Source organism: Falco peregrinus, chromosome 4 (assembly GCF_023634155.1).
Source record: "Falco peregrinus isolate bFalPer1 chromosome 4, bFalPer1.pri, whole genome shotgun sequence".
Lineage (NCBI taxonomy): Eukaryota > Metazoa > Chordata > Aves > Falconiformes > Falconidae > Falco > Falco peregrinus.
In genome coordinates this window covers 38541278-38557605 of record NC_073724.1, presented here as the reverse complement: position 1 = coordinate 38557605, position 16328 = coordinate 38541278, and the positions used below count along the sequence as shown (strand labels likewise).

The following is a 16328-nucleotide window of genomic DNA, read 5'->3' as shown; positions in this document are numbered from 1 at the left end:
GAAAAGTCTCTGGTTGAAGGAATAACAAAGTGTTAAATCCACTTGGCAAATGAGATAGCTGCCAGATAAGCAGCTTCCCAACTTCCCATACACGTATGGATAAGCAATATGTTTTAACATAAGGGCTCTTTCTTCAAATATTTATAGGCAGCCTCGTAAAAACACAGATCATATACCATACTATATGCTGTCTTGAAATCATTTTGTGCTTATAAACAAGTCCAAATGTATACTCAGTAGATAAGTCAATTTCACATTCCCGTTACTCAATTTTTTTTTTCTAAAGTACTTGCCCGTAGTTACCACATGGTGGTATCCATGCTAACAGTTTCTCCTATACTGTAATGAAGTTAATACCCTAAATTGCTTCTATGGATCTCTTCAGACCTCTAAGGAGATACCATTTTAGTTAACTGAAAAGACAGGAACGCCAGCTTTCCTTGTCAAAACACATCTGGGGCTGGTGCAGTTCTTATACAGCCTTTGGCAACCTAAACGCTGAGGGAATGATTCAAGTAATAATTCACTAAAAGCCTTATCCTTGGAAGAAACAGGCGCTTTCCTTCTCTTTCTCAGTTCAACAATTATTATGCTGGTATCTCCTCTTCTAAAACCACGATGTTTACAGCTTTGCCTGGTAAAGAATGAGAAGAACCTTTGTGTTTTAAATGGTGTCTAGGAAAATAGTCAAGGAAAGAGAGCAATATACATCAGCAGTAAGTGTGTATTGTGTGTTTGCTCTGTGATAGCATGAGGTTGAGATGAAGAGCTAGCTTCAAATGCAAAATGCTATGACTATCAGACCCAGCTCCCTGTGTAACGCCACAGCTAGGAAGGATGCAGTGGGGCTGCTGCTGGAACTGAAACAAATAAACAACAGTTAGATGAAACACACCTCGTATGTGGTACACCCCTCTTCTGGCAAATACATGCTTTCAATTTAGGAATGATTAATAACTTGTGACGCTGCATATTAAATGTGATACAGGTTTGCCTAAAAAGGGTCCTAAAAGAATAAAACTATTTTGTAATAGTGAAATAGTAGAAGGATGGGGAAGTAAGGAAGAAGACACGTTTCAGCCCAAACCATTCAGTTTAGAATGCCTTGACTGACATCACCTGGATGCAAGCTTCTCCCAGCAACTCACATGTTAAAAAAAACCCTACGTTTTCACCTTCAATATGGTCAAGTTCACTATTTTTAGCTATTCTAGCTCTATGTAATTTAATTATTTCATCTAAATAAACTTAACATTTGAAAATAATCATGATGGTCATTTGGCCAACATAAAAAACATCATAGAGCAATGTTTAGAACACTGTAAGTTATTTGCACAAATAATCTACTAACAGCTTTAAATCAATATTCAAAGCAAATTTCCAGTCACACAAGATGCACACTTAAAGTTAAGAACATATACCCTAATATTTATTAAGCAGGTTCCTTATTTGTATTATTAAAACTAGACCACAGAAAGAGCACTTGCTGCCTTACATGTTTCTCTCACATGTAGGTGAAATATTTGTACGTCAAGTAAAAATACAAGAATAGCCAACTGCACTCCAGAACACAAGCATGAGCCGTATTAGTGGAAATAACTCTTAACAATTTCATTATTAGGACATCCTCCTACACTTACTGTTGCTTTCATGTTTAACAGAAAGATCCTTTCAAGTTATGATGGCTTTTGAAGATGAACAAGGAACAGAAAAGAAATATCAAGGTAGATTCAGAAAGAGTGGAACAGACTAATAAAATTTTTTCAGTACAATGTAGAAGTAAGCATCTTGCCAGCATGAAAAATGACTTGAAAATAAATACAAAGGGACTTGTTCTTCTGCAAAGTACTTCGATATAATATATAACAGATTGTACCAAATGGAATTCCAAAGACAACAAATGTTCCTCTGAAGTATACTTATAAGACATAATTAAAGATATCCTTGCCAGGCTGTATTCAGAAACAAAAAATTATGAAGTCTCCTAGGGAGCAGTTACCCACCCAATTCTTTACAGTTTGTACATCTCAGCAGTCTTTTATAGACTACATTCCACCATTATCAAGCACAGTATGGTCTAGTGGCAATTCTCCAAATATACTCTGAATTAAAAAACAATTGGTTCATATATAGGTGCTAGAAGTATGCATAAGCATCACATTGCATCATTCGTTACCCTAATTGGCATTAGATTAACTTCATTTTCAGCCTTTTCTTAGGGTGCTCTTTCCATTTGTACCAAAACACAGATTAGGCAATACTGCCTGCCACTTTACTGAACTGCATCCTCACAGGTGTCTTGGGTTCTCAAACAGTACATTTGGCAGAGTGACTTCCAGTAGTGCCAAAAAAAAGCAGAAGATTAGAGGGTGTAAGGCATCATATAAAAAAAAAAAAAAAACCAAAACAAAAAAACAAACAACAAAACAACAAAACCCCTAAACAACAAAGAACAAAAGAACAAAAAGAAACCAAACCCACAAAACCTCAGGAGTTTCAGCTTTCCACTTGAGGCTGGGAAATGACAGTAGTAGAAAAGAAAGCTTTCTGAGGGGTTGGGACACTAGTGGTCTGATACACCATTGCACTTCATACCCATGCATTTGATCGATGACTACTGACATGTCACGTTTCCAAGGCCACCACCTTAGAAAACTGAAATACTGACTTTGAAATGTTTAACCTATTACAAAACAGAGCACAATGCCTGGAACAAACAGTGCTCCATCTGTTTTCTTCTTCATCTGACAAATCATCAAGGAGATGAAATGATTAATTTGCCCACACCGCCATAAAGAAACATCTTTCCTTCCAGTCTTGCAACAGAAGCAGCAACCAGTTTTAGCCCACTCCATTTAGATGAGCCACAATATTCTGCAGTTAAATGGGCTGCACACCAATAGAGGCATTGCACTTAGACTTGGTTCTCTTAAGGTAGAAAGACTTCCAAAACAGGAGGTTAACTCTGCATGGATTTCCAAGTAATAGTTTTAGACAAAAAAGCCTCAGCAAGCGCTGAGCGTGCGTCTCTGCAAGGCACTGTGTCTAAAATGCTTTTTAGCAGCTCAATGGGAAGAGCAATGCAGTCTGGCCTTGGAATACATGAACAGAAACCAGCAAAGGCTCAAAATCTTCCCTTTGTCATCCATGACACTCAGCAGCCTTGTCAACACCAAGTGCTGCATACATCCACGCTAAGCCCATTTCTCAGAACCAGCACTGTATAAAAGTTTAAGAGGGCAGTGGGGAGAAGCGAGAGGAAGTAACAACAGCAACATACTGGAAAAGCATATGAACCTTTGCAGAACCGATAACTAACCCACTCTGAGTCATCTAAAATAGCTGACTCTCAGCCTGCCTCCACACATTGTTCTTTGAATTTTGACTTTTACCTTTTTTTCCCCTCAGAAAAGAACACATGGACTCTGTATTAACACCTTGAGTCTCTACTTCTCCCATCAATGACTTTTCAGATCTATACCTGAGATATTTAGTTTTATTTATTTATTAGTAAATCTAAGACATTTGAAAAATGAAGCGTCCCTCCTCCTCCCTATTCTGTAAACACTGCAACAGAGAGAAAAAGGTCACTATCTCACCTTTGCCCCGTGTTGCACGGGCCGGTGCACAGAGGCAGGCGCCTACTTTCTCTCCCTGTGACACCTTCCAAACTTCCCCTCCTGCAGCTCTGGAGGCACAAAGCATGTACCTCCTCTCAGAGGAAGAAAGTTCAAGAGCCTTACTAAAGCCTTCCATCTCAAAATTTAAAATCTACAGAATCTCAAATTTTAAAACCTCTGCTGTGTATTTTCACACTTTTTCTTACTCTTTCGCCTTGAAGCAACAAACACAAGGGTTTTTTTACAGAGGGCCAAACTAGCAAGCAGCTTCCTTTTTAACACTTGACTTTGATTGTAATTAACTGTGCCACCTCCCAACATTCATCCTTCTCCTGAGGCATCTAGAAAATCTTCACTGGGTACCACAAAAATATCTGTACCATGGACCATATTTTTAAGAACAGTAATAAAAAGGGTTACCTTATCCTTTTATCTTCAACTCTTTTCAGATACTCATCTCTCTTCAATACTCCCAATATTGTTTCCCTTTCATGTTCCAGCAAAAATGACAAATTGATGATCTCCAAGTGCTTTGTCATGATTCTTCAGCAGCCACTCTTTCAATGACTCCTTTGCCCAATTGATTCTTCCAATGATTTATTTGCACACGTCCAAAGGCACGTTTGCATCAAAGATCCACGCAGTCCAGAGGTATTTTTGAAAAATGTTTCTTTAAGTTAACCAAGAGTCAAGATTCTATTGCTTTGCCTTCCAACTATGCAAGAAATTAAGGTTTCTTCTTTGTTTCTTCCTCAAGAAAGCTCGTCATTTTCCTGGCTAGCGAATGCTCTTGTGTCGTGGCCGACGCTCACTGGCACACTGCTGGTCTTCAGGATCCATTCACAAGCATCTGCAGAATAAACTTTCTGGCATAATTGCAGTTTGGAGCCAGAAGATAGCCGGGCATATTTTTTTCAAACTACCTGAAAGTCAAAACAAACAAGTGTAGGTGATTTTGGCATTACTATCACGGTCTGACTTGAGAAAAGCTTAATCTAATAACTGTTTGAAAGCCACCAAAGAACGGCTTGCAGACTGCCAGGTTATCTCACAGGCTACTTATATGTCACGTTTTCTATGTTGTTGTTTATTTACTCACTCATGCTTGATTATTATACTCCCACAAGGGCTCTGCAATTATCTTCCTACTGCAATACATTTAAATGACTATATTCACCCTGTAATACTTCCATCCTAACAGTACTAAGCATGCTGGTGAGGGGGAGAAATGATTCTACTCATTTGCCTGAGATTGCTTTAAAGGAAAAGTAAAAATTAACAAGTGGAAGGGCTTCAGAGGACAGTACTACGGGTAAGACACTTCAAAACAATTACACATCTGCACCTCTGCAAGTCATCCATTATACTCTCTTCACTGTCAACACAGAGAAATAGGAACTTTCAAGGAGTTATTTATCCACTTACTGCAGACAATTTAGGATGACATGTTCTAGAAATGCCCATTCCCTTCCGGTAAATACAGCTAGAACTTACAGTGACTTATTACAATGGAGCTACCCAGAAGACAAATTTAACTTTTTTTTTCTTTTTTTTTTTTCTTCTTTTTTTTGGTCATTTCTGAACAGAAACCCACTGTCAAACAAAACCAGAAGAGACACCCTAGTCCATATTGCAGCTCTAAACTTGACCTTATTTGGAAAGGGTCGCCAGGAAGCTACTTGGAAAACATCTAAAATTTCTAATTAACTGGTTGGAACATCCAGCCCTCACAATCTCATAAGTAAACATAGAATTTCATATCAAAACAAGGCATGACCTCCAAGACACTTTCCCTTAAAAAAATTAAGATGTGTGAACAGATGCACATTGTGTGTTGAAGCATACACATATAATACACAGTATACAAACATTAACCCATTTATACACAAAAAATGCATCCACATCATCATATGTAAGTGCAAATATATATGTGAGCATATATGCTTTAATTCATATTTATTTTACATTATGCATGGCTGGTTTTTGTTCTTCTAAAGCAGCTTTTAAGAAATTCAATATTTTTTTAATTTTTTTTAAAGCAGCCCTTGCTTCCCTAGCTTTCAACAGTTTGGAAAGGTTTTGACAAAGATAACTAGCACAGAGAATTGAAGGAGTAGCATTCACAGTCTAACACAACTATGGATATAAGACAGGATATCCTTTTGTTTCTCTTCCTAACATCCACTGAAGCAGCAACTACTGTTGCCAATGACATCAAGTGAAATTCTTGTGTTGCTTTTCACCAACTACTTCAGAATATGAGTTCTGAAACACCCCATTGCCTCTGTTATCTGACTATTTATTAGTAAAGGATACAAATATCACAATTCAAGTTCAAAGGAGATTTTTTCTTATGTTAGTTTTACATGAGCATGGGAATTTCTGATATTTTGTAACCTGTTCCAGTTAATATTTAATTAATTAATCGAATCAAATTAATAAAAAAAATCATGAAGTATATATAGCTGTCATATAAATATTTTTACCTATTTTATTCCTAATAAAGCAGTAATATAAATCTTACTGTTTCTGTAATACAGATCCAACGATCAGTGTCACATTCATCAAGTAAGAAAATGGGACAAAGGTCACACATGAACTGAAAGCACACAACAAATCAATGCAAGGCAGAAATACAAGTCAGGATTGCCAATTATGAACTTACTATTACTGAAAGTCAGGAAAAAAACCACAGACTACTACTTCTGGCTAGGTTGCTATCTTACATATATAAAAGTCAAATAATAAAAACACACATGGAGAAAAAATAGTTTAGTTCTCTGTGTTTATTTCATACAAAGAAACTCAAACACTGGACCATTATGTTTATTCTTAAATTCTTGAAAATGTTGTTTCTATGACTGCCATAAGGCCAAGTTACTTGTAAGTGAAAGGATGAAATCCAACATGTGAATTATACTTTGTTCTACCCAGGCTAGCTTCTTTCTTGAACTGCCTAGCAAAATGTCTGGTGAAAACGGTACTTTCAGCCCATACAGATCCTAACATCGGTAGGCTGTGGAGCATGGCCATTGGCATAAATCCCACAGAGCCAAGTTCAGCCGTTGGAGGACAAGCTAAGTTACTTGGCTGGTCAAGGTGCTCCAAACTTCTGTTCACAAGTTTTCCTCACAGGGGTAGCGTAGGTGACACACAGCATTATTCTGACAGGCTTTTTTTTTTTTTTTTTTTAACTGAGAAAGAGTGCCAAGTGTTATTGAAAAATGGAAAACTAAGGTTATGGAGAAAGAATGAGCAATACAAGAAATGTAAAACAACAAAAGTGTTAAAAGTGGTCACTGACAGCACCATTACTGTCTTGACGATGTGATACAGGTAACTAGGGCTCTTGCAGAAAAACAGTGCAGTGGTACGATATGGAGGCTGACAAGAACACTCTACTTTGTAAGATGTATTCTGGTATTGGGAATCCAGGGCAGAGAAAAAAACAGTTCAAATAATTAACTTGACATCTGGCCACATTTTCTGAGCTTGTTTCTTTTAACTCTGAAGAGGTTAGTAGTCCTATCACAATATCTGAAAGCCACAAAAATTCTCTTTGGTTAAGCATATCGCCTATCCTTGCTTGTCCTGGAAGATTTTTCTATCAATACAGGGAGACACATATGAAATCCAAAATTACTAAGGTGACATGCCATAACTGGGAATCCAGTTATTTCATTTGCCACCTGGAGCAGCCATCTTGAGCATAGGGTCAAACATGTAGACTCCAGAGCAGAACTAAGCACTGGTAAGGGTGATAAGTTCACAAACTGACCAATAGATGGACTTAAAATTTAAGAGGGTGTTACACATTCCTATGCCAGATGTAGATGAGCTGAAAGATGATTCCATTAAGTTTCTTACAGCTTTCACCAGTGAGAAAATCCTAAACCACAGAACACACACCACTGGAAGCAGAGGCAACACTTGCAGACAGAAAGCAGGTGGGATCTAAATCCCACACGAACAGAGATCTTTCTGAGCCACAAATCAACACTGGCCCCTGGTTATGCTCAGCAATAGATGTGGAAGTTAGATATAGGGGTTAGCACCAGAGATGGTGGAAAGAGGTTTGAAGGCATGAAGAGTGGAGGAAGCATGCGAGAGGTTAACAAAGGGGAGAATGGAAGAATTATTCTCACTGCCCACAGGCACAACCTGACATTGCAGCTGATCTCTGAGTTACCACTGGCTTCCTTGCCAGATGAAACTGGCTTAGAAACACCAGAGGAGATTCTCTGGACAGTGGTCCAGTCCACAAAATTCTGGTATGTCATGCTGACTGTCAACCTTTTAGGTGAACTATGTGAATTTTGAATAGAAATTATTACAGTCTTGTTTGTAAAGACAACAGAAACTATGTTAGAGTTTGCAGTATAGAGAATAATGCAGAATATTATGTTTACCAAATAGACAGATAGACCCAAATTAGATTCATGTTACCCACATTAACAGAAAGATGTTTGTAGTAAAATCTATTCTTAGAGAAAGACTATAATCAACTGAAGTTTTATTCTAATCACAATTCTAATTTTTATGGAACAGACCTGGGAATAGATCCTTTAGTCTTATTTATGACAAAAATCTTGCGGGTTTTAACTGCCTTTGTCAAGTAACAGTGGGATTTAGCAACTGTCATAAAATGCCATTTTACCTGCTTATGTGTTCAACCAGCTCTAGGTAGGTTAAAATATCTTGTGAATTCGCAAAAATATTTGCCTAAAGAGCCGGGACAGCAGCCTGCTTAATGATCTCATACTCAGCATTAGCAAGGCATAAAACCCACCAATAACAGCCTTAAACCCCAGCATCCTCAAATTTCCCTCATTGCCTTGCTGGGGAAGCACAATTCCCAGCACAACACTGAGCACGTAACTGCAGCAACGTATCTGATGCTGAGATAGACAGTTTCTCCATCCGCAGGCTATCTAACATAAGTGTACTAACCAGCTAATTGACATTAAGATTCAGACTCACCTCCCACATTTTCTTCTGCACTATGAAATTGCTACTCAAAAGCAATAGATTTCCTAGCCAGCCACGGCCTAGCTGCTGAAGCTTCAGCCACTATCTCAAGAGAAGCTCATATTTGTTCAGACAAGATCCCTTCCAAACACATTACACTCGTGACCTCTGCTGAGGCAGTACTCTGCCCCAAGCCAGCTGAAGCACTAGCAGCAGTTAACTTTTGCATAAGCCGAGTTTTCCCACTTCTTAGATAATAATACTCTTGCAAGGCTGTCTTTCAGGACTGAAAATAGTGCAGGCATCTTTACCCTACGTGACTCAGGTCTAGTCAAAAACCCCTTGTCCCTGCATCCTACTTCACTCCTGTCTGATTAGACAAATTTTGTGCTGACGCTGGTAACACTGCCTTCATTCTGCCATGTGCTGGTACAAGACATACCAAAGCATCACCTGCCTCACAGCAGGAAACCATCTGGTTTAGCACCCATATATGCAGGGCAAGTGGTGGGCATCTCCGTTATACACATAGTTGTTAACCCAGCAGGAATCCTTGCTCTATAGAAAAGGAGAGTAATAAGTAATGAGATATTTTTTTTAATAAGCTACCACTAAAGACTGCTTTAGAGAACACATGATTAGAGACCAGATTTGTATTTCACATTAAGATTTAACAGGAAAATTTGCTCTTCTCCTTTCCTGCACTACTTTTGTCTCTCTCTGTAAATAGTCAAGAATGAATTAGCTGACAAAAGTTGAATTATGAACCCACCTAGGGTTTAAAAACAAAACCAGCCAGCTAGCTTTTAGAAAGCAACAATGTTCCTTTTAAGAGACTTTTGATGTTTTATTAAGCAGCCCTGTGGCTGGTTAGGAAATGTAGTTGTTTTCATCCTAAACTGAGTGAAGATTTCACTCAACAGAGCAATTGAAGAGCACTAAAATGCAAATTAGAACACACAGGAAAAATGCAAAGCCCTCTAAAAGAATGAGCTTAGTTCTAATCTACATTCAGTATGTAGATAGAGCACTAATTTCTTAAGTCAGAGTAAAACAATGATCTAATGTTATACTTGCAAAGGAAGTAGTAATGGAGGAGGAATGAGTGAAGTGACTCAAGTGCAAGACAGTAAGCCTCTCAAGTATGTGGTTGCATTCTCTTGCCTCATGGAAAGGAGTAAAACTGCTCACTGGGACTATCCATGTGCTTTCCCCACTTCTCTTATCCCTGTAGAAAGGGATTTCTTGAATGTAGTCTTCCTCTCTGAAGCTATTGTTCAGAGAAGATGCATTAGAAATAACAGACTCTTACTAGCACATGACAGCAAAATTAGACACAAGTGAATAGTAAGGTGCAGTTTATGCTGCAGTATACCTGCATCCACTGTATATAGGTAGCACACCTATCCAGAGAGTATTTGCTCACCCTCCTAAGACAAAAGAATTACTTAAGGCTTGTTTAAGGGGGGGGTGGGGGTGGGGTGGGGGGGGGGGGGGTGGGGGGGAGGGGAGAGAAAAAGAGAAAAAGCATTACAGTGAGGAAGAACATACCATTTATTTTTGCTAACTGCTAGCATAGCCAGCTGCTTGTAAGAATTAGAAATACAGCACCCTCCAAATGGAATCGTTGTGAGGGATATTAGGTAAGAGCTACAGGACACACAATGAATCCACTGCCATCAGAGACACTTGTAGTTACCACAGGTGCAGCGAGCATTGCTGTCACTGCCGCATGTATCCTGCCAAACCCAGCAAACCAACACCTTCATCTGCACTCCAGAATGTTTTCCCCTCATTTCTCCCCCATGTCCTCAGCAAGCAGGAGAAGCATCCTGCTCTCACGGGGCAGAGCCAAAAGGAAGCGAGATGAAGGGAGAGGAATTATCCTCTTTTCTTCAATGGTGCTATTATCAAATTCTTTGATGCAAGAAATTGCTCCCACCGCTAAGCCATTATGTTTACTTAGCCAGAAGCCAGTATGTGGAACAATTTAGTGACTCAGCAACAGAGGCAGCATTTTCCACGTGCGCTGACTGCAGTGGCATGGGAATCACGGCACCACTTCACATCGCTTGAGTGACAGAGCCTTCACCTACTGCTGGTGGGAAATTCTTTGCCAGCAGAGAAATGTAGCCTGCACTACACATATTTACTAGCATGGGAGTTTCCGGGACAGGCACCAACAGTAGCCAAATGCAGCATGGCATGGTGCACTGTAATTGACTTTTATCACATAAGAAGCTGGGATCTATCATCTGAAAAGGCACCAACCACTGCCCAAACCAAAGCTGCATAAGGGACAACAGCCCAGTTGGAAACTCAGCAGGAGCAGGACTGATGGCACTGCTGCCTCTTACACATGCTTCAGGAGGCCACAGTTCCCACCTCCCAGCTGAGTGCTCACGCTGTGTATCACAGACTGGTGATTTTGGCCCAACGCACCCAGCTTTGGCACTCAAATGAAAAGAAGCACATTTCACATATGTGCTGCTTAAAACACACAAGTCTCGTGTATGCTGAGTTGATTCACATGGCAGACTGAAATAAAATTCAAAAGTAAGACATCATTAGGCAACCACCAAAACATGGTCCATGTTCATAGTTATCTTTTATCTTTTCTGAGATGCACAGCTGTATGCAAGCTTAATACGGGGGAAGGAAGGGAAAGACTGCCAACATTAAGTCTAATAAAATGGCAGAAAGACATATAAAGTTTTTTATCATACCAAGAACCTGTACCAATTGTAAAGCTTGCCATGTTGAGATGTAATGGCCAGCTTGTGTCTCTTTCTGTTTTAACTTAAGCATACTGCTTGCAGAATACGGTATACAGGAGCAAGAAAAACCAGCTTCACTTCTCAATGATGTGTTTGCAGAGTACACACGCCCAGGTATGCAAACTAAGGGCCAGGAGGTACTGAAGCACCTGGAAATACTTGTTGCACAAAACCAGTAAATTTGCAAGGTAAGGAAGAGCAACTCAAGACACTGAAATCAAGTGGCAAAAAGAGAAAATCAAACCAGATTTGTTGAATGTGATCTCAGTTAATGGCACACGGGTTAGACTGAGTGAGAGCTCTAGTCAGTATTACAGTGCAAATAGTAAGCAGATTATTTGGTTAAGAACAAATTTCAAAGATCTTTAGATAGAGGAACAGGAAAATTTATGAACTGGCAATTCTTATATTGCATTAAAGCAAGGGCCACGTATGAGTGGCAGCCTCATTGTCTGAAGAGACATTAAAAGCACAGAATACCATCACACAAATGTGTATCAGTGCACTGGAATTAACAAAAGCCGAGAGAAAAGCTGAAACTCTAATTCTGTAAGTCTACCTAAGACACGTAGTATAAGTGTGTTTGACTTCATAATAATCAGAAAAACTGAGATTCATTAATCAAACAGAAACAATGGATTCAGAAGCAGTTTATTTTTTAGGTCAGGCACAATTCCAGCTTTCTGGTAATGTCTTGGCAAAATTGTCATATACCTGCAGGACTGCAGATCTCTCTCCAGCCACAGTCAATGCCTGCAAGCTGTATCTAGTTTCTAGCACTAGTGTAATAACATTTCAAAAATCATGTGTTTGAGGACAAAACCAATAATGTTAAAGCTTATGGAGTCTATGAAGTATTCCACCTTACTGGGTAAAAAAACAATAAATTAACATGCCTGATAATACAAATAAGACAGCTAAGACTAAGCTCAGTGCAGCCAGCCTAAGCATTCATTACACCATGCTCCTACTACAGGCGGAGACCTGTTTGTTTTTCAACCCTTACAAAAATCTTCAAGTAACATGAAAAAGCATTTTTAGAAAAATAAAAATGACATTTTCTGTTTCCTTGCTATAGAATTTTAGGCTCACACAGCTGCCCAAATGGTCAGGTTACATACCACATGCAACACAGAACACCACTGCCCACTGTAACTCCCTGCTGAGTATACTGTTTGGCTGCTACCCCGACAACCTCATGTTATTTTTCAAGTGCACTATGCTGGGAGAAAGGCAGCATCCATGCAGGCAGGGACGCAAGTGCAGAACAGACCAAAGGTAGAGTACACCAGACAGCTGTGAACACAAGCACAACCTCCCCAGAGATCCTACAAAACAATGAAATGAGAGAATTTAACTCTTAGGTGATGCTTTGGAATAAACAAATATTTAATAATCTTCTCTATATTACACTGCTTTAGCTAACATACTTACAAACAGGAGGCAAGGAGGGGGAAGAATGACACAACAGGGTGGCAACTTTTTCCTTTTGTTTTACTCATCATTGAGTAAACGTGGTTCAATTTCCTGGCTGAGCATTTAATCAGAAAAGATTATACCCTCCCAGGGTAAGAATGGAAATAAAATTCAATGCGTCAGCTTGCAAAATTAAACAAGCCAAACAGAACTGAACCAACGAACGAAGGAAGAAAAAAGATTTTTGCTATTGTTAAGCAAAAAAAATCTGTACAATGTTAAATCATCCATGAAAATATGACTTAGGGCTTGAGTCATCTCAGTCTTACTGCATAGTCACAGCGTGTATGAAGGCAGTATTCATTCAGTACTGAACTTTACGTTAATACTTTTTAAGTTATACTTAATACTTTTTAAGTTAAGAGCCCTGTGTCTCTATACTTTGTGGTATATTCCCCACATTAACACAGGCTTGGCATTTTGGAGCAAGAAATCACTTCTTGATATTGAGTTCTCTTAAAAATAGAAAGCAAGTACAATGCCAGCAAGTGTCCCAATCCTTCTTTCTAACGGCTAGCATTTCTTACAACTACCAACACAGTGAGTTTAGGAGAACTTAAATTAGTACATGCAAAGTTTTGACATGATTGCATTTGACACCAGGATGCGTGGGACAGGAATGAACTAACACACACAGGACACCTGAAGCCATTATCATCTCTGTTACTGGTCAGCAGCTGGTGCTCTGTGATCTGGTTATGGCCTGTCTCCATCCTCCTTAAACACCCCATCCCCTGTTCACCGGGACTGGAGGCTGCTCTGGACAGCAGCCGTCATGTGTGACTGACTGTGTGAGAGATCCCTGAGGCAGTGCTCTGTACTGCAGCACTATCACAGGAAGCTTCACCCTACTTAAAACAGAAAAAGTGTGATAAACCAAGAGGATTATTTTCATTATTTAATCAGATGTTCTCACAAAAAAGTATCTGTTTCTTTTAGCTGCAGCAAATTATTCACTGAAACATTAGTAGGTTTGCTTGGTTGTTTTTCCTCCCCCCAACACAAATTTCTTATAGAAAACAGAAGCAGGTATGTTCTACAGAAATGGGTGAGGATTCTTCAAAAATGTCAATAAAAAATTGTTTGTAAGTCTTCAAGTTCAAATGTTTTCACTACTGTGCTGAATTAAGAGTACTCCAAAGAAGATGCTTTGAATTTATCAAATATTTCAATTTGCAGAAAAGCTCATGACTATCAATCGGAAGTTTAGTCCACTAGGTAAAATTCTGTCATTGACTTTGCTTTCTTCATGACTGAAGAAAAATTAAAATATATCTGCATTTTGCAAGGGGGCTGCAGGAAGATTGCTGAGGAACTGCAGCCAGGCTGCAGCCAGAGAAAAGGGAACTAGCATTTAGAAGAGCAGCCATTTGGAAAAGCATCCACCAAGCCAGTGATATGCCCTCTGGGTCTGGGGAGAAGGAAACCCGTACCTTGCATGTGAGTGCTTTGAATGAGGAAATGTGTGTATGTCATGTGTGTGTGTGCGTAGAAGGTGAGAAATCCAGTTCTCGATTATTTCAGCCCGTTAGATGCTAAGTGCTTGTTTGTCTTTCTGCAAAAACAGTATGGTGTAATAACACTCATCCTCCGCTACGCATGATAATAGCTTTCTATTTGATTTAGCAAAGGAACTGGATTCAGATTTTAATGAAAAGAAATAAGTCTGTTTTCATGCACACGAAAGGTATGTTACCATACAGTATATGACATCTCTACAGAGGCGTAAAAAAACTTTAGGAGAGACATCTGCCCAAGGCAGGGGGACAGAGGTGGATGTTGGACTAGGTGATTTTTCAAGGTCTCTGCCAACTCAAACCATCCTATGATTCTATTCTATCAGCTCTCTTACTTATTCTGACCCAGTCATCGAGCCCCACTCTATAAGCAATGGAGAGAAACAGGCATTTCTAGGGCATGACTCACCTCATATTCACGAGAAGATTTTAGAAAAGGACAGAGGAATCTTTGTCTAGTGACATCCATTTCTTTCCACTGACCGTGAAGGGGATGCAGCACAACTACCTCAAGTGCAGGCATACAAAATGTGAGCAAAATTATCCTGCTTCTCATTTACAGTATAAAATGAGCTATTCACAAAGCCACCTGTCCAGAAACCTACCAGAGGATATAAACAGCTTAATCAGAAAGTGAGATGAGCTTGGAGTGTTGCCTTGTTTTGTTTTTCATTAAATAAAATGCTACAATGTTTTTCTCTACAAACAGCAAATAAAGGTGGTTTAAACCTTACCATGAAATACATCAGCATGTTGCCCCTGTGTGCCTACCTCAAAATGAGCATGACTGGAAAGTCTCTGTCTGTAAGCATATCAGTTTCCAAAATTCTCGCAGCAGGCAGGAAGAACCCTCACCAAAATCCAGTTAGAAAATGTACTCTCACTTTCACAGGTTGCGCTGCCATCTGAAGACTGGGTTGCGCATCAGCTACCAGAGTCCTGAGGATCACTTTCAGCAGGGCAGAGGAGGTACGGAATATGTGGAGGCTTCCTTCTGCTTCCCAAGTTGAGATTTGTAACAGAGATATCTATCCAAGACAGCTCAAAGTAATAGCACACGGTCTGTGGGGAGCAGCCATGCATATCATCTATGGCTGAGGACCAGAACTTAGATCAGCGAGAGAAGAACTGTGTGCTGCCACCTGATCTTACTAGGACCCCAATGAATCCAATGAGAAACTTCAGCAAAAACCTATATAGACTGCTTGACAGGAGCACACACAGGATCGGCATCCTTTTACATACACTGTACGACAGGCAAAGTGACAGGTTCCTTCTGCTCATCAAAGGAAGAGAACATCTGGGATGGTTTTCTTCGTTGTTTTAAAACTCTCTGCCTTCTCGGAAGAGCCCGTGCAGTGCCTCAGGTGCATGTCTCCTGGGAAAAGGGCATGCAGCTGAAGTTGCCAGTGCTGAACAGGCTGTCTGGCTTCAGTCTAGTTTGCACAAAAAGCAACAGCAAAGATTTGGCAGTGGTCTTCAAAAGTGGCTAGCAGGCAGCAGCCAGGCACAGAGCTGGAGGAGTGAAGTTCAAAGCACAATGGATCAGTGTGGGAAGTGCTCCAAACTAGAAGGAAGCAGATGTAACTGCTAAAAATAGCTTTATAGGACATGACAGAAGATACAGATTTCCATTGCAGAAATACCTTATGAGACCCAAGGCCTCAAGCAGTCTTTGCTAGCAATCCGAATTTTCCAGACTTAAAGGCTACCTATCAAACACTACACTATGATACTTTATGCTGACTATAAGAAAAGGATCAAAGCTTTCTTATCTACCCTTCTGGCCATGACCTGACAAGGCAATTCCATAAAGTGATACTAGCGGGTGCTGCACAAACAGCAGGAGGACACAGAAGCCCTCAAGAAGCAGCTCCTACTCAAACATAAACAAATCCTTAACCATTTATCTTCACTTCAGACTACCTTTGTTACCATACCTGATACCTCTCTCCCTCTTTCCAGCTAGA

General features: G+C 39.7%; 1 protein-coding gene across 2 annotated transcripts in view; it reads right to left on the bottom strand.

Moving 5' to 3' along the window:
• The window catches only part of SYTL5 (synaptotagmin like 5), a 94430-nt gene that overhangs the window by 60240 nt on the left and 17862 nt on the right, over window positions 1-16328 (bottom strand). For both annotated transcript variants that reach the window (XM_055802834.1, XM_055802835.1), the window contains exon 2: window positions 4041-4543. In XM_055802834.1, the coding sequence (XP_055658809.1) occupies window positions 4041-4159 (119 nt within the window). In that variant the 5' untranslated portion in view covers window positions 4160-4543. The remainder of the gene's footprint in view (window positions 1-4040; window positions 4544-16328) is intronic.